This window comes from Porites lutea, chromosome 5 (assembly GCF_958299795.1).
Source record: "Porites lutea chromosome 5, jaPorLute2.1, whole genome shotgun sequence".
NCBI classification, from domain to species: domain Eukaryota; kingdom Metazoa; phylum Cnidaria; class Anthozoa; order Scleractinia; family Poritidae; genus Porites; species Porites lutea.
The window spans coordinates 28,253,507-28,276,624 of NC_133205.1; the positions used below are offsets into that span (position 1 = coordinate 28,253,507).

At 39.2% G+C, this 23,118-nt stretch overlaps 2 protein-coding genes across 2 annotated transcripts; both read right to left on the reverse strand.

Annotated features, from left to right (window-relative positions):
- Positions 1-399: 399 nt before the first annotated feature.
- LOC140936889 (integrator complex subunit 5-like) lies at positions 400-23,079 on the reverse strand. The gene is made up of 25 exons (XM_073386394.1): positions 23,020-23,079; positions 21,917-22,121; positions 21,237-21,358; positions 21,087-21,138; positions 20,421-20,523; positions 19,411-19,506; positions 18,929-19,118; positions 18,116-18,248; positions 17,798-17,861; positions 17,330-17,430; positions 17,131-17,180; positions 16,872-17,044; positions 16,214-16,322; positions 15,489-15,611; positions 14,833-14,900; positions 13,859-14,079; positions 12,470-12,579; positions 11,537-11,570; positions 10,915-11,090; positions 9,715-9,935; positions 9,201-9,271; positions 8,864-9,012; positions 7,466-7,570; positions 2,071-2,131; positions 400-559 (listed from the first exon to the last, which is right to left on the reverse strand). The coding sequence occupies exons 1-25, from the start codon at positions 23,047-23,049 to the stop codon at positions 456-458; spliced, it is 2,871 nt and encodes a 956-aa protein (XP_073242495.1). The 5' UTR covers positions 23,050-23,079; the 3' UTR covers positions 400-455.
- On the reverse strand, positions 3,576-6,472 carry LOC140937730 (uncharacterized). Its single transcript, XM_073387296.1, has one exon. It carries the CDS (start codon positions 6,387-6,389, stop codon positions 4,731-4,733), a length of 1,659 nt encoding a protein of 552 aa, XP_073243397.1. The 5' UTR covers positions 6,390-6,472; the 3' UTR covers positions 3,576-4,730.
- Positions 23,080-23,118: the final 39 nt, after the last annotated feature.

Here is a 23,118-nt window from a genome sequence, read left to right on the forward strand (position 1 = left end):
GTCTGCCGTCCTTACACCAAACCAAAACCGAAACAAGATGCAGCCCGCGGACGCGCTACCATTCTTGTGAAAGAAAATAACAAAGGAAGCTTCATATTAACGTAAAATGTTTCCTGCGTCTATTTCGACCCACACAACAACTTATAAGTCATATAGCACAACGTATTTGAAATGCATGGCAAATACGTCTATTGTGGACGGATAAACAGACGGAGAAAATCAGGCTGATTATTCGTCTTAAAAGAACACAGTCCCGTGCGTTTTCAATTGCCAACCTTAAACGGATTTTCCGGCAGAAAATTCGCCTTAGACAGATAATCCGTCTCTTGTGCGAACACGGTGTGACAAAGGTCATAAAAAGCGCAGGAACTAAGACAGGAGAAAAGTCGAAAGGGTCTCGAAAACTACACATTTATTAACATAAATGATATTAACACTTGAAAATGATACCGAATTCACCATGATTCATCAAAAACTCGAGCGTAGTGATGACCCAGCGTCTCAATGTTATTTACAAAAATCGCCTTCACAACTTCCTTCTGGGTCTTGAACGCAGCACCTGTGTACAGGAAAAATCAAAACAAAAACGTAAACAAAAAGCTTTGCATGGACTACTGCAATAACGGGTTGTCTACACTAGATTGCATCGTTACTATCCGTTTCACATTTCAACCCCGCCCCTTGATAAGCATACATGCTTTGTTTCCTGGATCTCTTACGACCGACCACCTAACGGTCGGTTGCAATACCGCATGAAAGTCACTACGGTCGGAACAGATAGCCACGATCCACCCTTCCCCCTTCATAAGCATCTAGAGGATCATTGTTTTCTAGTCACGACCCGACCACCAGAAAATGCCCACGGGTCGTCGCCATGCATTTATCCCTATGTAAAGTGAGCTAAGGGTGCTTCACTTAAACACATGATCTAGACGACTGACTCATTTCATGAGTATCATGATTGGACATGAATGAGATGGCAAAAGAAAGTTTTAGCAGATGTTAAAGTGAAGTCACACCTCCTTTCTTACTGCAGACACCAGAGGGACAGGATGCAGATGTCTTCAAAATAGAGGAGATCGTGTTACAGAAAAGGCAATTCTTCGGCTCGTGATTTACAAGCTTTTCTTCTATTCTCACCATACCCCGCGTAGGTTATCACGCCTGTAAATCCATTGAAAGTGTGGTCTATTGCTTAAATTACATCCCCCAGATATAAACCCCTCCTCCGCCCCTAGCCGGCATTAAATTAAATTCGATTTACATGTATAGAGCGTTTTCACTCACGTGACCAGTATCTATGCAAATTTATTGGAACAAAAGAAGGTGTTTGCATAAGAAAAGAGTTAAACTCCCACGGGACTGGTTTGGGACACCAACATGGCCGCCGTTTCATTGTTTTGGGAAACCAATATGACCGCCGTGACGTCATGTGAAAACACTCTATTATGACGTTTTAAAGCTCCACTTGTTATGAAGCTGGACTAAAAACCAGTAAATGTAAAATGTAGTTTGATTAGCACTGCTATAGCTTGTTTCGAAGCGCTTTCTTTTATTCCGATTGTAGGCCCACTGGGATATAAGCCCCTCCTAAAACCCCTTACGAAGATGTACACGCCAAGGGCTTAGAAGTGGTAGTTTTAAAACAAAATGTGGACTTGCTCCTAAAGGTTTCTGTATTCTACGCAGTGTAACACGGATTATGGTTAAAACGTATAATTGTAGCTGTAACAGGAACATGTATCTTTGGTGATGCAGCAACGTAATATAAATAAAGATTGCCGATTTTATTTGGAGATATTTTTATTGTGCCATTCTTGGGTCCAGCCTTGGGATATTTGACAGCAATGTGCAGCCCGGGGTAGGGAAATTTGGTTGCATTTGACTGGAATGATTTGCCCGCGGGCAGGGAATTTGACTGCAAATTTTTGAAAAATGTCAAATCCCCACCCCATGCACTGCCTCCCCCCGCCCCCCACCCGCCGGCTTTAAACTGATAGGTGCATTACGGTATATGATAAAGCTGATTTTTAAAACTTGTCACGTAACAGTGAATTATTAACGCTATACCTTGCTGCCATCTCTGCCGCGTAGCTTCTGCTGTCATGGCGGAACTCGGCGGAGGAAATTCCTAAGAACACAAAAAGATTTCACTGGTACCGTCATCATCACCATTATTACACAGCGACATTCTCACTCAGTTTAAAAGTCCGATCGCTTTTCGAAATTTTAAAAAATGTACTGTCGGAATTTAGAAGGCCTACCTTTAAATCAAAACATTATGAAGGGTTTAGATAGAGTATAACGAGATGCTATGACACCTTACTCCATGTGATAAGCAAGCAAATGCTATCGAGGAGTTGAAAAAACAAAAACAAAAAAAAAAAACAAATAGAAAAACCGCGATTTTCCATGTGTACGTGTTTAATAATTTGTTCCTTATTTGGCCAAGTGATCTGATGTTTGTTACGTTTCGTAATTATTTGTTAGACTATCTGGACTTTTGTAACAAAAGAGAAATTTGTGCTTTGCGAAAAATCACTGGAAAAAAATCGCCTGTGTAACTTGCAGATTTTCTTTAACACTAACAACGAAAAACAAGAGTAGAGTAGCAGTTACATTGTTACTATTCGTTCAAACTTTGCATGCATCTAAGATGGAAAATTTTTAAAGGAATGAATTCCTGATGAATGCAAAAAAAACAAAAACAAAACAAAACAATAGTCTAAAGAGTTAACCAGATTTAATTCGTTGTCTTGGAATTTTATGAAGTGAAAAGACTTTGTATAAAGGGTAGCTAAGTCTGTTTAAAGTTTTATTTAAGCGCAATTCATTTTTATACAAACAACATAGAACATCGTTTTTATTAAAATCCGGATTACTTTTATGTTAGTTAGAATCCCAAATGAACGAACACATGAATTGCATGATTTGCCAAAAAGCCCTGACAGTGCTTTTAAGTCCCAATAAAGTATTTATAATAAATCAATAGCTAAAAAAATATATATTATGACTAATAAAGAGCTGCCTTAAAAAGAAGTGATTTATCTTGTCCTTAAAAACATTTAAAGATTCGATGTGATCTTATGCTCTTAGGTTATGCGTTCTAAAGTCTGGGCAGGGTTCTACTAGGGTATTTGAGGGGTAGAAGCTTCCCCACCCGAAAAATATTGTTATCATTACAGAATATAAGTAACTATATCGGAAAACCAGCCAGACGCGACGAGGTCAGTGCACACGCTGTACCATTTCTCAAAATTGTGTCTCAAAATGCACCAAATTTCGTTGCAGCGCATATTCATTTCAAACAATTTCCGGGGTCGTACCCCCGAACCTCCCTAGGAAGATCGTGGCCTTCGGCCACTCGGGGCTTCTCCCCCAAACGATAAATCCTAGATAGAACCTGCTGGGGTAAGCCATTTGAATAGATCTGTCGCAGTAAGATTTCAGATTACAAGGGGATCCTAGTTCAACAATATATTTCGGAGCCATGCCATCTATTGCTTTATACGTAAGAAGTAGTATATTGCATGCAGTTGTTTGCTTAATTGGTAGCCAATGTAATTCAAGAAGTACCAGTGTTATATGCCCTGAGCTTCGCCGTTCTAGACACCAGGCAAGTAGCACAGTTTTGTACGTACCGAAGACTATCAAGAACCGATTGTAGTACAGTAAAAACCCGCGACTAACAACCTGTCTTTTAAGAACCTGTTTAGCCTGAAATTTGAAACAGGTTCTTATTTTCTAAAATCTAAAAAAACAATTCTGTGCAAACTGGGAAAATAAGATTTCGATAAGTCAATATTCAGGATCCTCTTTGGAGACATAGGTGCCTTATCACTCCAGAGACAGTTCCGTATTTTTGCCATATTCCGTAAGCGAAAGAAGGCTGTTCTCCAAGTTAGTAAGAGTATAAAATATAACACACATATTTCTAGCATTACGCCGGCTACTAGACTTGCTCACAAGTCGAGCTTTTGAGCGCGTAGCGCGAGCGAGCGAGCGAAAGCCGGGTGCTACCACATCAGACCAGAAAACAATGCGAACGACTTTGAGAAAGTCTAGCCGTCTACGCGAATACCCTCAAGTGTGCTTTGGTCCAATCATCATTATCTGTTTTTTCCTTATTCACCTTTAAAACGATTGCAAGCATCCATGTAATTTAAACAAGATTCAGTTGCTCGAACTGAGGTTGCCTGATCTTGAAACTTGAAAGAGTAAAATAGCTGAGTGTCACCCACATATAAATGACATGAAAAGCTTGGTTTCCAACCGGTGAGGTGGCAAGTTACACTTGTATTATGCCCTTATAGTCATCATCTGCACATAAAAGAATGTGTCTGTACTTACAACACAGTTCGAGAGAGGTTTCTGTAAGGGTGCGGATGTACTTGCACAAACTTTCAACTATTTTCCAATTTGGTTTGCCACGGGCGCTGATGCGGTACCATCAAGGAGTAAGCCGAAATTAGTTACATGTGAGACAAGATCAGCATAAGTTTTCATATTTCCTCGTTGGCTTCCAAATTGTCACACTTTGTTTATGTATTTTGTGTTTCTCAATACCGACGATAATAAATTACTCTATTTTTCAAAAACCTTAATAATTATTGCAATCCGTTTTAGTCTTCCTCTAGTCGTCCTCAGTCCCTAGCAATCACTTCGGGGTGTGTTAGCTTACGTGAATGCAGTGCCAGTGCGCGAAAACTGCTTTGCCCTTGGCAGTCAGTTTAAATAACAATTACTTTGCAATTGCTGTACGTTTCTTCAAAGACCAAAGCAATGTGACCCTCTATGGTCACTGTAATTCCACCTAGCCAGCTTAATTCTTCATTCATCTGAGTTCTCCGTACAAATTCTCCTTTCACGGTGTATACAGATACGGTGAGGTGGCGAGTCTCTCGTTTATGACCAGCAAGGACAATATATTCACCAAGTGGGTGACATGCAGTGCGATAATAGTGATCTCCGTCGATGCTCAATAAAAATTTGGCAATCTGTCGTCCCTCTGCAGTAAACAAGTGAACACAAGAGTCGTCTCGGTCCACTACCACGACTCCAGCGTCATTTAAAGCAGTGTTGTCCATTGCGCGCTTGAATCTTTCTTCGCCAAATGTACAAACAAACTCACCACCCTGCTCGTACACATCGATCACGTCATCTGCCAACACCAACACTTTTCTACCGCTAACTGTAAGTCTGGCAGCCCAATACCATTTCCTCACAGAAAACTTGTGCTGCAAGTCGCCGTTTGTGTTAAAAATCTGCACTTCACTTTCCCATTCCTCAGCTCCAGGCTTCTTCAGTCCGACCAACAAGTAAATGTTGTCGTCTACGTCTTCATTTGCCACATCGTAAACTTGTAACTTTGTTTGGACGTCATCAGTTTGGGGAGTGAATCTCAACTGAAACTTTCCGTTTCTGTTAAACACCTTCACGGACTTGTCTCCATTGTCTGCTATAAGAAAATATCCCTTGGTATTTGTTGCGATACCACAGGCATTCGATAGCTTGTGCTCGACTTCACCCTCCTGACCAAATGACCACGGAACGCAGCAATGCTCCATGCTTTGTTTCTTCAATATTTTAGTAACTCTTTCATTTCGGAGCGGATTAACTCTTTCTTCTCCAATATCAACAGAAGGCCAGTTTACTGACAGCTCATTCTTGAAGCCAAAACGGACCATTAGAGTGACATCGTAGACGGTGCGATTGATATGACATACATCGGAAATGAGTTTCCTACGCTCCTTTTTACCCCATCGAGCCCGGAGTCCTTTCTTAAGCTCCACAGTAAAGCAATCTTTAACACCTGACACACGGTGTAGGTCTTCAACGCACAATTTACAAGCCGGTAACGCATTTGCAGGATTGTCTACAGTTTCTAGTAGTGTCGACATTATCCTATACCGCATAGCTAGCACACGTTCAGACAATTCCAACGCTTCGTTTACAAAGGCTTCAGTTGCTCTTTCACGAGCACGTTCGAACCTCTTTTTCGCATCATTAAGCATGCTCGTAGTTGCTTCATTTAGACCAGTAAACTTCAGCTTCCTCATTGCTCTAGTGAGTGAAAATATTTCAGAACTAGCTGGTCCTGTTGCAACTTGCGCTGTTTCTGGGTCGTACGCACTCGTCAACCTAGTGTTTTCAAAAACATCGCAAAGTAGCTCGATCCCTTCCTCGAAAAAGCTGATGCTTGCAAACAAGTCTTTCCTCGCTAAGCCATCCAACTTCGACTTGACATCTTCGATTTCACGGACAATGACACCTCGGAATTTCTGATCTGTTACATCACCTCTTTGAAGCCTTTCTGCTGCTTTATCTCTTCCTTTGCTCACGAGCAACCCGATGGTAACTTCAAACACTGCTGTTATGATCGAACTCATGCTTTAAGTTTCATTTGCGTATGAAACTGCCTCAGTTGTTGTATTGCAAACTTACAGATTGAATTTCGGATTACAGGAATATGTCATGACAAGGAATTTGTGGAGATCAAAGCACGTGGGGAATGCGGAAATTTTAAAGTAACTCAATAAAACACTCACAAGCATAAAATGTCTGCCAGCACGTATCCTTATCTATTGGGAAACGGATATTTTTTGCGTCCGGATCGCTCTTCTGTCCACATCAGAGAAAACGGAACTTTTTTATAGAACGCTCTCTCGACAGTTGGGGACACTGTTTGTGTGGACAAATTAAAACGGAACCATTGTAAAACGATGACGCGACAGTATCTTATCCAGCACATAATAACAGTATTTCACTAACACTAAGCCATATTTTAAGGAATTCTTAGTGGTAAAAAATCTTAAGTCAATTTATCGTTCACAAATACGTTCTAAAATGTTAAATGCCAAGCCTAAAGTGTTTCTTTTCTCGAGAACCAACAACGGAGGCCAACGAACAACCCGTGCGCGTTTGACCCAAAAGCCCGTTTCATTCCTGACCCGACTGACTGCCCCTAGGTCTCCGAGGATGTACTAGACAAGCCTATTCCCGGTTGGAAGGAATTCCATATGACAGTGATGCTCGCTTAGAGGTAGAAAATACAGATTTTGGACGGAAAGCCAATATGTTTTACCCACAAAGATATCGCTGTGATAAAAAAAAAAAAAAAAAAAATGAAATGCCTTTATACTGAGTTGGAGAATGGTCTCAGTTTAGGGGTCAAATAAAGCCTAAACCACGCCCAGACTAGTCTCCTTTAGAGTACCCCCAACACCCTCCCACGGGGAGGGACTATCGTGTTTGGCAGGACTGGTAGGACAACTTTATCAACTAAGCAGTTGTTTTAAAGGAGCAGAGCGAGAATTTTAGAACGATTCAAGACCAATCCGAATAAAAATACAAAAATGTCGTTTTGAAACGGACACATAAATACTTACCTCCTAATAAGGAGGCTTAAATTTTCAAAATTAATAATACACGCATGTAAAGTGTTAAGAGAGAGGAAATCACCCACCTTAAGAACTTTCCACATGGTAAAAAGCAAAGTATAAATTTCTTTGGGTTTCAGAAGACCAAATACAGCGCCAACTCGGCTCAGGGGAGGAGGCAGCCAACTCGCCTAAACAACGAAATTAACTTTATCCGTAAGGAATGCTGTTTTGCGGAGACTTCAGATATGGCAATTGCATTAACATTGTTTGCTTACCATTTGACAACAAAATCCGGTTTGGGTGTCGAAAACATATTGGTCAGCGATTTACCAGTTTACCGCAGAATTGCCACATCCGTTACGGTTTGAATCTTAAAAAGGTGCGAATTTGTGTAGCGTGAGTCTGGAACCGAGAAATTGGTAACTGGTAGGCAACATTCCGTTTGGTTCGTACCAACCGGAATGAACGGATTACCTCAAAACGTACTCCTCAATGTTCGGTGGGAATTTCCGAAATTTTCTGTCAAATGGTAAGCATCCTATTTCTCCTGGGTATTACTGTCGTACCAAGAGAAATTGAAGACAATAGTTATGTATTTTTAAAAAAGAAAAGGGGGTGGGGGGTAGGCCTTTCCCGATTGCGCTGAGCACCTTTTGAGCACTTTTTTGAGTTCGGAGCACTATTTTGTATTTTGAGCAGCCTTAAGCACTTTTTCGCACTTTGGGCAACATTTGAGCAATATTTCACATTTCGAGCAAATTTCGAGCAACATATGTCTTCTAAAACATTTTAAAGCAAAAACTGTGTGTCGCTCGCAACGAGAATCGTGTTCCAGGTCATAAATTTGAATAACTAATGATGTTGTCAAGAATAAAAGACCGTTGTCATGGAAAGGCACGTGGACTTATCCTCACTGAGCGTTAGAAAAAGAAGTTTCTGGTTAGCTGATGCATCATGCGTGTGTCATCTCAAATTTCTAAATCATCTGGTGCTAGCACTGCTGAATTTATTTACAATTCGTAACCGGCTTTAGTTTTTTAAAAATATTATAGTCCTATATTCTATCAACCTTTCGTAACAACCTGTCGAATAACACTACGCAAAATAGATTGTTAATTACTTCAGTAAAAATTGACATATTTACGAAAAGCTTAGAGGTAACTGTTCACAACTTTTAGCACTTTTTGAGCACTATTTTGAGATTTTAGGCACTTTTTGAGCACTTTTTAGCCATTTTTGCCAGCACTTTTTTAGGATATTACGAGCGCAATCGGGAAAGGCCTAGTGGGGGGGGGGGGGGGGGGGGGGGGAGGGAGGGGAAGGGAAGGCGTAAACGAGGTGTATCATGGGCAATGTGAAAATGTGAAAATGGTGAATTGGACTAAGAACGTGTGGAGTCAACAGTATCAGTATGGAGGTACGAGCCGACGTATTAGATGCCAAGCCATACATGTACGAACAAACATTCAGTAGAAACGCACCTTGGTCATAATGTCAGTGATAAAGCACGTGACTTTAAACCGAAGTGACGATTGGTCAATTGATGCCCCTCTGTACACTTCCCAACTGGACATAATAGTCGCGAGGAGACTGGATACTAGAGGACTGCACTTGGAAAGTGACGACACTCCTAAACAATTGAAAGCCAGATAAAAAATACCACATACCGTTAGTGCTCGAATAAGCGCCTTCCTTGTTGCTTAAGCTCCCTATTCTATTCTTAAGGGGGAGGGGGGGGGGGGGGGGGCTAATTCGGAGGGTGAGTCCGGAGGGTCAAGATGAGTTCTATCAAGACTTTCCCACAAGCTACTTACTAACCTCTGGCAACAATGCTTATTAGAGACCACAGAATCGGGTTCTCGTCAAATGTTTTCTTTATCCGTAAATCACTGCAGAGAAAAACAATTACGTTAAGAAACGAGTTACTCTGGGATACAGAAAGCATAGTTGAATAATACAGTTTGCCATGTGACAGATGCTTAACTTTAGGACAATACAAGTTGACTAGCCTGAGAAAACTGCTGACATTTCGGGGCACCACCAATGGTTTCCCTGCAAAATGACTCCTGAGGAACAAGCCAGGAGAAATTCTATACTGATGATGTGTCACTACCCAGATCTGGCCAGTGTTTTCTATTGGCAGTGCCGCGAGAGAAAATTCCTTCAACCAATCAAAAGCAGTACCCAGATCTGGGTAGTGACACGTCATCAGTATGGAATTTCTGCGCTCGTTCCTCAGACTTCGTTTCGCGGGGAAACCAGTGTAGTGTTGGCGTCGCGAATGTCGACTGCTTTTTCAGGCTACAACAAACGGTTCTTTATCTTCCCTTACCGTTCTACAGTGAACTTGAGGCTTTCATCGTCAGGCCAATCAAAGGTGATGGGCACAACATCCGGGCAAACGAGCTCCATTATCAACAGAGCTAAAGAGTCCACGTATTTATAATGAAGGGTTAAGTTGGCATGATCCAGATCATCATCCTGGTCATAGGTGCAGCACAGAGTGAAAACCACGTCCGTAAAGACTTGACTCGTCTGAAGCCACGCTTGGAGCTATAATATAACGTGTTTTTCCTTTAAGCTACGTTCAAACGGGAAACAAAAACGTGCAACTTATTTTGCAACATTGCTGTAAACCGCGTTGAAAAGCGATGTTGCGCGTATTACCACCCACGCTCAAACCTGTCTTGTAACGAATCAGGTTGTTGCAAGTTGCGTGAATACTGACTTCTAATTGGATAAAATTACGAGGGAATAGCACCATACACGGGAGTTACGTCACTTCCTACAAATCAAGTTTGCCCTACGCCGGCAAAACGTGCAACACGTACAGAGTTTGTTGGAAAAAGTAGAACTACTCGCTACTTTTTGCAACCACTTTTCGCAACTTGCAGCGACCCGATTTGTTTTAAGACGGGTTTGGTGTGGGCGGTAAAACGCGCAACATCGCTGTTCAACTCACTTTGCGGCAATGTCGCAAAACAAGTTGCACGTTTTCGTGGCCCATTTTACCGCACCTTTAGAAGCAACACTATATCACACAGGTTTTTACAAAACTGCCAATAATCCTTTTTTCCTCGAGGGAAATATGTCAAGCAAAGTCACAATTTTAATTGCACAAAACAAACAGTGTCTATAAATCTTGACAGAGAATTGTCCTCATTTATAATTTGCAACGTTTTCCTCTGACTTACTCGGCCAAAAAAACTTAAATTAAGAAGGAAGTCATAAACTTTACAAAATGTTCGTGTCAGACCTGTAGGGTATTTACATGTCAATGCCACACAGAACTTTCACTAAATTTTTTTCTATCACGTAAACAGGCAACCTATCACGCTTTTCAGTGCGTTGTATACCCACACTAGGCCATAGTTTGCGGCATGCGTGAGAAAAGCATTATTTAAAGACACATTTTGAATTGTAACTGTAGGAATAAGCATTTTTTTTTAAATAATCATATAATAAGAAGCCAAGTCTTAACTTTCTATCGTTCAAACGTTTTTTTTTTTTTTTCATCTCAAAGATACTTTACCTCAGCTGTGTCGAGTCTGTTTGTTCGGTTGCTTTTTGCGATATCACCCACAATCCCGCTGAAGAACACAGATGACGGAGTAAGAGGAAGATGAGATGAGATGTGAGGATTTCTGTTCCGCTCCAATAAAGAGACTTTGATCTTTGTTAAGTCTGTATCAGAATCACTCGGTTCATCTACATTGAACAAAGAAAAGACAAATCCAGTTAGACAAATACTCGTTATGCGCACTAAACCTTGCCTTTTTAGTTCTAGGTTGCCCCTTTAAAAGCGCTTTCATTAACTACATTCATGGACAAAGGTCTTGGAGCACATTTGTATTTGTGGGGCCCTCTTTAAATCATACATGCCCGACCCCTCCGTCAACCCACAAACTACAGATTGGAGGCGTGTATCCAGAATTTTTCCCGATTTTCAGCTTTGTATAGGGTAGGGGGAGGGAGAACTGCAAGACATTTTGTACTGTTTTATGAGGGCACCCAGAAATTACAGAAAATCACGAATACTGGATTGCTGTCCCAAGGACTTTTACACGCGACATCAACTTGTCGAGCTACAAAGCTACGCCAAAAATCGTCTGTTAGAATCCGGCAATACGCGTAATATTTAGCTTACTTCTGACCTGGTAAAATCCCTCCAAATAAGGGCACATGCTCCTGTGGAGAAACAGGACATTTGTGTTAAAGCGCGGAAATTATTTGACAGAGGGATTTAAAACTAAGTAAACAACTTAACATAAAAGTTCACCCCGTAAGTTCAAAGGGGCGTGAGAGACTGGATTTTTTATGCTTTTACCTAGATTCTCTTACTTGACCAAATCGACCACTCAGCCGCATTTTGGACCGAAATCTCAGCAGCCACTTGGAGGTCGAAAAGGTTGCTGGCAAAAGTGGCCTCTTAATGACCATTTCCGGGTTGCACTGGAGACCAGCAGAATGGTGTTGCGTCGAATTGTATTTTGGGACTGTTTTGGGGGACGAATTTGGACCCAGTTCCCTGCACAATAGCACCCCCAAAGCAAACCCATGGTGCAATTCGACACAACACAAAATAGATAACTACCAGAAAAGCCACGAATATGCCATTTTTATAGACTACTTTGGATTACATAAGATCGTCTGTGTTTTAGCGACTTTTTTTGCGCCAAAAGGACACTTTGCGAGTGCTATCAAGCAAACGCGATTTTTTGTTTTCAGCATAGACTTCTGAATATGCAAGCAGCTTCCGGTCATTTCCCATTAGAATTACAAAAAACTCACGTTTATTGATGTTTGCCGCAGCCATTTTGAGGCCTTGTGATGACAGGTCTGTAGACAGAAATTATTTCAGTGGGGTCTGGAACGAACGGAAAATTATAGAAAAATTCTCGGAAGATCCTAAGATACGGCGAGAAAAGAGCGAAGCGATGCGGCTTTCAAGATTTCCGTTTCCGGAACTTGCAGTAGCCAACCCCGTTTTTACAGTTCAAAGTGGCTGACACAAACATCGACAAACTGCTATTGTAATCGTATGGAAAGAATGGTTGTCAGTGATTTTTTTTGCTATTTCATTTTACCTTTTGTAGAACCCCTTCCACAAGCAGTCTTAATAAATAAAACCTGCATCTGTCATCCTTGGATAAAAGAACAAACATCTTTCTGGACAGTTTGATGGACTTTACTGTATCTGGAAAGCAAACACGCACATATTAAAAGCGAAAAGTAGCACATCTTTAGAACACAATATATATTTTATGACCGTAGCAAATGAAATGAACACAAGAGAATCCTGAGAGAGGTATTCCATTTGGCAGAAATATCAGTTTGTGAATTCTCATGAACATTCTATGGTGTCTTTATGTTATCATGTTCTTTCTAAGCAGTTCACGCATAGTGTTCACTATGAAGACAAGTAATAAACTGTAGGTTGTGAATCCTAACCACTTGTACTTCCAGAAGTAGCCAAAGTCAAAATAATTTCCCCTATTAGAATGCAGAAAGAAAAAAAGGATCTTAGTACTCCCAAAGATTTTTCAGTTTAGTGGTTACACCGTTGGATTTCATCGACAAACTCAAAGGTTAAACCACGGCAAACGGCAGACTCAGGTCGAGAATTTCTCAAAAGAGAAAATGAGCGGATAAAAACAGTCTAACATATGTCTTATGGAAGAAAATAATGTGAAACTACTTATTTTTTTAGAAGTAAAAAAACATTTACAGGCAAGAAAAGGGAAAACTCGGTCACGTGGCACAAATTCACGTTTTGCCGTTTGCCGTAAACATGACTCTAACTCTCTATTCGCTCTTGGATTGAACCAAGGAAGTGCGGTCGAGTCGTAAAAGCTCTTTGGGACGCTCTGGCGGCGGGGCGGGAAAAGGAAGGAGAGCGTGCAACTATGTCGCGAAATATTTGAATTTCTGCATCGAAAAATGTCGATGCGAATTGCTGATTGGCAGAGATGACATTAGTAATGACGTCATTACCCTTGACACGTGTTTTTTAATGCTTGTTTTCATTCGCGCTCGTTTCCGCTTCGCGCTGATTGGCGGAAATCTGACAGCACAGTCGACGCGGAGCCACAGGGGACTTGGAATTCCAGAGACGTGGTTGCAAGCTCTCTTTCCTTTTCCCGCTCCGCCGCCAGAGCGCCCCGGAGAGCTTGCTCGCAGGCTAAGTCGTAAGAGAGTCGCACTAGTAATCTGGCGGTCCCGTTCAAGTCCCGCTCTAACGACTCACTGGATTTGTTAATATTATCCGGTTCCAGGCTCCGAGATAGTCGGGTCCGTGGATATAAATTGAAAAATTCTCGAACACGAAAATAAAACGGGATAAAACTCTCTTTTTCCTGCCACCGTTCCCTTTTCTCAGATCACGCGCTCATATTTTCGGGTGCCTTTCACTTACCCGTCATCCCTACCATCTGAGAGCCTGCAACAGGCTAATATAACATAAAATCAATTCTTACCTGTTATATTCCCAGATTGGTTTGACAGTTTGTGAAGGAGCTTGTAGAACAATCCGACACAGTTACGGCACAATTTCATCACGTTAGAAACTTTATCTGGCAACGTTTTGTTAAAGGACAAAATAAATTCTAAAGCCTTCAAAGGTACGTCCATGTTAGGATGAAGCAGCAAATTGACGAATACACTATGATGCTTTTGGAGGGACAATGATAAGTTTGATCTACAAAAGTAAGACAGGAATAATTAATACCCAAACTAAACATCGCAAACTCAACAAAAGCCCATGGGGTTCGGGACATCTACGAAGTAACTTCGGGTAAACTTCGGGCATCTTCGGGACGAAATGGGGATTCTTCATAGACCTTTGAAAAACGTCAGGTTAACTTTGAGATCGCCCTGGATCTAAATGGCAAAATTACAAATTGTAATTTGTTCACCCACGGAGCACTTTTGAGTTCTTAAGAACTTGTTGAAACGTGTCCGCGCGTTCCAGATCGAATTGAAATTTAAAAGGGTTGGTTTTTAAGGAGAGGAGAAAACCGGAGTACTTGGAGAAAAACCTCTCGGAGCAAAGGAGAGAACTAACAACAAACTCAACCCACATATTAAAGCGTCGACGCCAGGATTTGCACCCAGGCCACAAAGTGATACCCCAGGAGACTGCAGTTAGGGATTAAACATAATTTCATCCAATCAGAAAAAAGTAATTTTGTCAAAAGTGCTATGATCTAAGATATTCAAGTACTCTACAGGTCACGTTGAATGCACTATTATATTAAACAGCAGCATACGCCCTTTACTGTGCGAAGAGTTTCAGATTGACACACGATTCCCGCGTTTTTTTTCGATGAAATTTCTCTACCACAGCTTATCCTGGTTCTTAAAGCACCAAGGAGTATTTTTTTTTCAGCAGTTCAAAACTGTAAGAAACTGTTCAACAAAAAAGAATGCCCCTAAGCCTTTCTTTCCATACCTGAACAAAAGATGGATATCCTTTTGAATGAACATCAGCTGATAGAAATTACTCAGCACACCCAATATCTAAGGAAATAACCAAAATATCACAAGATTAGAAATCATCATGGTAATATTGGGATAGTCCTTCATAGGACCCACTTAAACCGCATAACATCAAATCTTTGGAATCTCCTTCTACTGTCAAGACTCAATTTAAAACTTTTTGTGGTAAAAATACGGTGCATAATTTCGTATTAATGATTACATGCAGGTTGAGGCCAAATTATTGTTGGGGCACTACTATTACAAAAAAATAATGAATATATGAATTTCAAATACATATTTGAACTGAGGGATGAAGTTGAATATGCAACTTATGCAGTTACGAAAAGAAAGACTGAAAAAAATTCAATTTCAGGCTTTCTTTTCGCAGCTACATAAGAAGCATATTTAACTGTGATGATCTTCTCTGCATTTTATTATTATTATAATTATTGTTTACCCTGTGTACCAGAGGTTTTTCTCGCACGCAGGGGAATTTTCGGTGTTGGCCGAAGGTTAACATATCTTCGGCCGTAGGCCGAAGCCAGGAGCGGGGCACCATAAAGACTTGACAGAAACCGGAAACTGCGCTAGAAAAGTCCCTGGCACCCAGGGTAATTATTGTTATACCTTATTTGAGTCTGCAGTAGCCGCAGGAGACTTGATGAAAGACACACAACTTTTTAGCACATGGTCAAGCAGATGAGTGTAGTATAACTCCACTTCTGAATGTAGCTGAACAAATAATTGAAGCTACAAAGAACAAGACAAAGTAACGGTTAGTTAATGTTGTACCTCAATAAATTTAACAAAGGGGCAACAATTTTCAATGGTCTTTAGTAAAAATAACGCCAAAATGTTTAAGTGGAACCACGAGAAGCAGGCGAATGGTTTCACTGCAAACTTTTTTTTTTACAATAACATTGACAGTTTTTGACGTCCGTTTCCGTTGAAGTTTCTCGGAAAAAAGAGCAAGACAGAGAAAAACACAACCATCACGCCATTTCCATGGTCTGACCTCTCATTGACCACAGCTCTCAACCGATCAGAGCGCGAAAACTCAACCAGTTATTGAAAAAAGACAACAACAAGATTTAGGGGAAAGGAAGACTAATTATACGGGGAAGTTCGAGCTGGCATTAACTAAAGCCCAGAACAACCCAGAACAACTCAGAAAACCTAAAAGAGGTAAAATGAAGAAGCAAAAAGAAACGCTAACCCCAATCAGTAAAATAAAATAAAAAATTATGTTTCTGCAAAGGCGTGTTAAATATTTAAAGGTTATCAAGGTTACTTGTAGTAAAAGAAGAGCAACATTTTTTGAAGATTAAAAAAAAGATTCATCGTTGAGTTACCGTTTTTGGATTTCTGCTTCTTAAAATGATTTGAGTCAAACTTGCTACAGCTGATGTTTGTCCATTATGTATGGCTAAGATGACCAACATCCGGAAAATATTTGAAATCCTGTCACAAGTGAAAGTATGGGACTTTGTTAACCTACAAAGATATGTTTTTGTCATTTTTTGTTGGAATATCAAGCATAACAATACCAATTATTACCAGACAAAAAAAGTTAACTGAATTCTTACAATGAGAACGGACACACAGACAAATAACTATAATTTATTATAATCTAACTGGAGGTGGATAGCATTTGTATGACTGAAAATACAAGGCAAGTCCAAGTAATATATATATATTAGATAACAATAAAATTGATAGGTTTAAAAGATAAAAGGAAACATAAAATAAATAAATAAATCAGAACTGAATAAATAGAGACACATGATTTTAACACATCTTTTAAATACCAGTATAAATCAGGCAATTTATTTCTTTTTAATGACTGAATGAAAGTCTGGGATTGATTAAATCAAGGTATGGACAGCAGCATAAGTCTCCTCATCTAGAAAAAGTTGTATTAATGTTTGCTAAAGACTTTGTTGAGGGACATTATAATAATTGTTTGCCATTTTATACATTTGCAATAAAGTTCATGAAAACATTACTTACTTGTTGCCGGTGGAAGTCAGCAGACCTTGGCACAGTTGAGGTGAATGGCAAGTCATAGCAGTAAGGAACTCATTCTCTGTCTTGCTGACATCAAGTGAAGACACGGCAGAGTTTCGGTGAAAAAGGCTATGTCTATGGAGGGCAATTTCCTGAAGTCTGTTCAGCAGCAGTTGCTGTAGAACAGCAACATGAGATCACATTAGGTCTTTGCATTGTCGGCAATAATAGATTACTATTATTTAGTTAACAAATAGCTCACCATGATAAGAGTAAATGTCTTTTGCACTTCACTTTGCATTGGGTCAAGATCTATAACAAAAAGAATGTGTCATTTTGAATACTTTGACAGATAAAAAAATTCAAACATAAGTGTTAGGCAGAGGTTGTTATCAACAAAACTACCATCATCATAATTATTATTGCCATAGCTATAGCTATTACTGAGATGGACAAGTCACCTTTGTTCTCAGGTTCCTGACAGTTCTCAAGCAGAAGCTGGAAAACTTCTAAAGCACCTTCTCCAGTTTTTACAATCACATCAACCACGGACAATACCAAGCTTGGTAAAAAGAAAATACAAAAAAAAAAAATGCATTAAAGGACAAAAAAAAAACAACTCTTGAAAGACATAGTTCCTTCAGCCCCTTATAGAGTCAAACTTTTCTGCATTTTTACAGTGGAGTCAAGATATCACAAACTCTAAGTATAACAAATTAATAATGTTTTGTCCCAGTTGTACTAAAATGTATGGAACATGTTTTCAATGATGAAACTGTTTGATTTGCAGAGAAACAAAATAATCTGTAAACCCATGAAACTGTTGACTAAGTAAATGTAAATGGAAAAATTAGGTAAGATAACTTTCTCAAAGTTACACATGGTTTCTTTTCTTCAGAAGAAGTCTACATGAACATATGCATGTATACCTCATTTTCTTTTCATCTCTTTTTCTAGACTGCTCCAGTAACAGAACAAAAACATCTGGCGTCACTATTAATCAAAGCAAAAAAAAATATTGATTTACTTTACATTTGCATCAATTTCCATTTCATACTTATTACACAGATCATGGCAGATAATGATATAATTCTTTCTATAATCACCAGTCAGAGTGACTTCAAAGTTGCAGGTTTCATTTTCCTCAAGTTTGAGTGACTCTTAACACAAGTTTAACAATTATTATAATAACACAAGTCTAAATTATTTATTATTCAATGAATTACAAATACATTAATATTACTTACAGATCTCAAGGAACTCTGTTATAGTTCCTTTGAGTAAGTTAGGTGACAATGTAGCAATGTGTAGAAGAAAAGGAAGAGTGGCTAACTGCTCATCTGTTTCCATATTTGACTTTGAAGAGCTAGAAATACTTTTCTGAATAAAAGCGATAACACAGGTAATATTAACAGTTTGTCACAGTCATAGCCTGTAAGTAAGCTCTTAGGTGGGGCAGGGGTGGGGAGTTTGAGTTGGAGAATTGGTGGTTAAAGTAGAGTATTGAGCTTATGATTCAGCAGTTAATGAACTGATTTCTTTACAGGGCCATTCCCTTTTTTCTTTGCATTTTTTTTTTGTATAGCTTTGGAAATAATGCAGTAATTTTATTGGCAACAATACAGTGCTGCCAACGATTTCATTTCCTTTATTCATGTATCATACTATCTCATCTGAGCCATGCAAACCTTCTCAAATTGCTGCAGACATCTACATGTACATGTGTAATTCATTAAGTATTTCCATTACCTCTGCACTGTTTGATTATCTCGGAATCACATTGTACAACATTGTCATTGGCAGGGGTATCACTGACCTCACATGTTAGATAACAGTTAGAGCTGGATGGAAGTTTTGTATATAACTTAATTGAGCAACTAACTAATCAGCTAGATACTAGTTACTATTTATGTTCTTGTCTTCTGTTGTTGTTGTTGTTTTTCGCTGACCACACCAACTGATAATACTCTTTATGAGGGGTTGCTGTATTGGTAAATAAATAATAAATAAATAACTTAGTTATGCCATGGAGATGTGTGACATGATCAAACTTCACCTACATGAAATAAAGCCAGCAGGTTACTCTTGATCTCATGAGAATGTTGAAGAGAGAGGTATGTTAGAACCTGAACCATAGTAGGGGTCATGACAGATGAATCTCCACTCCATCCCCCAGGGGCTTGACTAGCAGTGTACTCTTTCAGGGCTGTGGACAGCAGCTTGGGAATAAATACTTCATGAAAATGAGACCTGCAAACCATAAAAAAAATCGAGAATAATTATCCCATATCCTCTTTAGCTTCAGTTTGTTGTGATTCAATTTTACCCTTGTTTTACACTGTAAGTTGTAGTTTTAGTTGTTTCTAAGTTAAGTTGTTGTTGTTTCTAAGTTGTGGTTTATAAAGGGGTAAAATGCACAAGGATATATAGTACCTTTCCACTCTTGAGAGACCCCTCCTTTTTCTCTTAATAACTCAAATGTTACACAAACTGATTATTAACTATTAACAGCAAGCACAGTTTTTCATGTCATGGCACATACCCAATGTGTGCAACAACCCAGTCCAGGTGCGGAGAGCTGTTCATAGCTATCTGCAACAGACACTGCACGCAAACATCTGCCTGCCCATGCCCAACTCTGCATAAGAAATAAGTAAAGTTTTATTGCAGCTACCTACACCAACATGTAGTTTACCAGAAGATGCATGAATAATGAAGCTTCAGGTGCTGTTTGTCTAACACCTGGCCAGTAGCATGAATTATAGCTTGACACTATAACTTACAGTAGATGTGACTTCTGAAGGTAAAATTCACTCCCAGGTTAAACCATCATTCAATTTATTAGGGTTAGCTTTTTTCTTATGGTTCTAACCCTGGTAGCATCAGTTAAAGAAAAACAATTGAGGAGATCCATCTAAAGTTAGGTTTTGCACCTAGCAGCTTAAGAGCAGCTGAACAGTCTGTGATAGTTGTACATCATAATTATAATATCTGCAGTCAGATAAACCAAAAGCATTGGTACGCATAATAGACCCTTTCATGGTTTTTCAGCTTTTGACATGAACAAGTTAGGGAAAATCCATTGATACCACTGGAACGGGTGCCTTAAAATGTAGTAAAATTGCCAAGTTTGAAAGTCATGCATCTTAAGTGTGCAAAGATATAGCTGTGCAAAATTGCAAAAAAATTGCAAACATTTGTATGGTGGGGGGGGGGGGGGGGGGGCAAGTTTGTGTCTTTCGCGCCACTGTACCATACAAACATTTCTAAAATTGTGCGCCTTTCCACAACTATATCTTCATTAGTTTTCAACAAATCACTTTCAAACTTGGTAATTTTACTAATGGTGCTCTTTCCAGCGGAGGTGACAGATTTTCCCTAACTTGTCCATGTCAAAAGTTGAGAAAAACTGTAGAAAGGTCTCTTCAACCATTTGATGGCAATATTAAATTGTTAAAAAAAATATGCATCAGTATTAACAAGTTAGGGGTATATATCATTCTGTTAAAGGGGCATGCAGACAATAATCATAACTACACGTAGTCGACTTACAACTTTGAACTGCAGTGGACTGCAATGTCCATTAATCTCTGAACTGCAGGAAATAGCATCCATTTATGGAGACCCTCACTAAGTGACATGGTGATACTGACACCTAAAAAATAGGTGAGTGTCTAAATAAATACATTTATGTATTATTTAGATATGATTTTTATATTCAATGTAATATCTTGATTCACATTAATCCACTGTGAGTTTACCTGGATGAAAAACGTCAAAAAATGGTTAGGACACACCTATCATGGATGTGTAAGAAGAGCAGAAGATCGGAACAGCTGGAGATCCATGATAGCCAACCTACTATTAGAAGATGGCAATTGATGATGATGATGATGAGTTTGGGAGCCTTTCAAACAGCATTTATCTCTATATGTCACACTGTTTGGAGGGATGCTGTCTGCCTTCAAATTTTTGCAAAAACTGAACTGACATCTGTTGTCCACAAAAAAACTTTATTATTTCACGTAGGGTTCCGAATTTCATTTTACTTGAAGCTTAATATTTTAAAGGTTATGGTACATTTGACTCAATTACACTGGACTAAAACACTTTTGGAACGTAAAATATTCTGCACTACTCTCATTCCTACTCTTAATTTAAACTATTCCTTCATGTAAAATTTTGTTGTTCAGTTGTTGTTGTTGTCATGTATCTTACCTCTTCTGCCATTATTTTTAGTGACAACTTGTCCAAGAAGATTTAATGACCACTGCAAAATAAAACAGACAAATATAACAAAACGTTTTAAGATAACGTGGGTCCAAGTCCCAGCTGAGAGGAACAAAAAAATTACTAAAACGTTATTACCTGGCAAATAAGTGGAGCCCAAGCACTAGGATTATTATCAACAAATCTGCAAACTACTTCACTGACATTCTGCAAAGCTGATAATAACTCAGGCTCCAGGGCATCAGGATAACCTGTGATTCCTAAAAGAATGGAGAGTTTCAGGGTCAGAAACTTTGGTAATATTTTCAAAAAGATTATGGTCATAGCCTCACTTAATGTATTACTGCCACCATCATTTTCTTAAATGCCACTTGCTTATTAGAGCTTAACAGACTGAGAGTGTTCAAGCCAAACTTTAATGCATTAAGAAATAAAAGCTGAACTTGGAAATAACAAAAATATCCAAATGAATGCTCTGGCTTGCATGGTAGAACCTTTTAAAGTTGAGATCATACAGTTAACAAAATGATTTCCACTAATTATTTATAATGATCAATAATTTGATTGACCATACTCATCTGTTAACCTTTCATCAAAAGAAACCCACGGGTTGGCTTAAAAATGCATTTAAGGAAGACAAGTCTTTTGTTCTTGAGTTATTTGCACAATTTAATTGAATCAAATATTCAGTTAACACCCACATTGTGCAGCTGAGTTATTCAAAAAATAAAATGGTGAGCTACAAGCAAATTCAAGGTGTAAAAAAGTTTCAGTATCGCAAGTAAAGAAAAGTTTAGTCTCCAGAAAATAGAACTCACCAGATAATGCCTGTCTTTCTAATTCCACCATGTATTTCTGAACGGCTTCATGAAACACTTCACAGAGTTGCTCCAAGACAGCGTGTCTTGCACAAGGAAGGGAGTGAAGAAGCACAATAGCACACTGTGCCTTCTCTACACTTGACAAAACTTGTCCTGATTCATCCTTGCCACTCAAAAATGACTGTAGTTGTAGCTTTAAATTCTAGATTTTTTGTGTAAGGGAATTACAAAACAAAGAATTATTCAACTGGTTTAATACACAACTTACTGCATACAGTACATGTACAAGTTTAAGTGTTTAGAGATGCAATTTCTATTAATCTTGACCTCTCCTAAAAAAATATCTACAGTTGTAGCTGGTATTTTACAAAACCTTGTATAATTAGTATGACAAATCATGTGGGGAATTCGTTGGGGGCTGGGGTTTAGTATTAGTAGCTTCCCTGGCATGGCTGTGTTAGCGTGACTCTTTCACTGGCTTATAGTTGATTTACAACACCAGCAAGCTATATAATTATCTACCTGTAGTGTCTTGCATGGTCTTTACAGTTCCCAGTCTCACATTGTCTTGTTCATTTAAATAACCAAACTTCTGATAATTTGTGCTTACTACTTTAAAGTCCCTTGAGGCCAGCTCAACACTCGTATATTTATATTATCATTAGATCTTCAAACACTGTCCCCTTGAGACCGCAACACTACAATGCCCACACAGTAATATAATGCTACGCCTCAAAGCTATTTTTGCTCTACCATACAAACATACGGGTTGGCACTGTTTGTTGAACAAAAAAGTATGAAACTACAGCCAGTATATATTTCCATTGATAACAACTACATGATCCATAACACACCGCACATATCGGTACGCCCAAGTCAATGAGACCCAAGTCAATGGGGGAAATCATAAATAAGTTGGCAGTGGGGCTAGTGGTCAGTGGAGCGCCGGGAAATTGTAGGTATTCTATAATTAAAAAGCGCTGAGTGCCCAATTTTAGATAGGCTTTAGAAATAATAAATGAGACAAATAATTTCCAGGTCCTTTACAAATAGCGTAGACGGTAAAAACAGTTCTTCAAAGGCTGAAAAAATCTGCCCACCTTGGACTCTTCCGCCACTTTGTCCGCCATATTGCAATCTTCCGCTAGCCCCAGTCTTTTTAGTTTCACAGTATTACCGCTGGTTCCCGCTGGTTAACA

Excerpts from the sequence above, each read along its gene's own strand:
- LOC140937730 (XM_073387296.1), bottom strand. The coding sequence starts at position 6,389 with ATGAGTTCGATCATAACAGCAGTGTTTGAAGTTACCATCGGGTTGCTC.
- LOC140936889 (XM_073386394.1), bottom strand. The coding sequence starts at position 23,049 with ATGGCGGACAAAGTGGCGGAAGAGTCCAAG. Across the intron at positions 21,359-21,916 it reads AGAAAGACAGGCATTATCTG|GAATCACAGGTTATCCTGAT; the intron begins GTGAGTTCTATT and ends CCATTCTTTTAG. Across the intron at positions 19,119-19,410 it reads TGGGTTGTTGCACACATTGG|GTCTCATTTTCATGAAGTAT; the intron begins GTATGTGCCATG and ends TATGGTTTGCAG.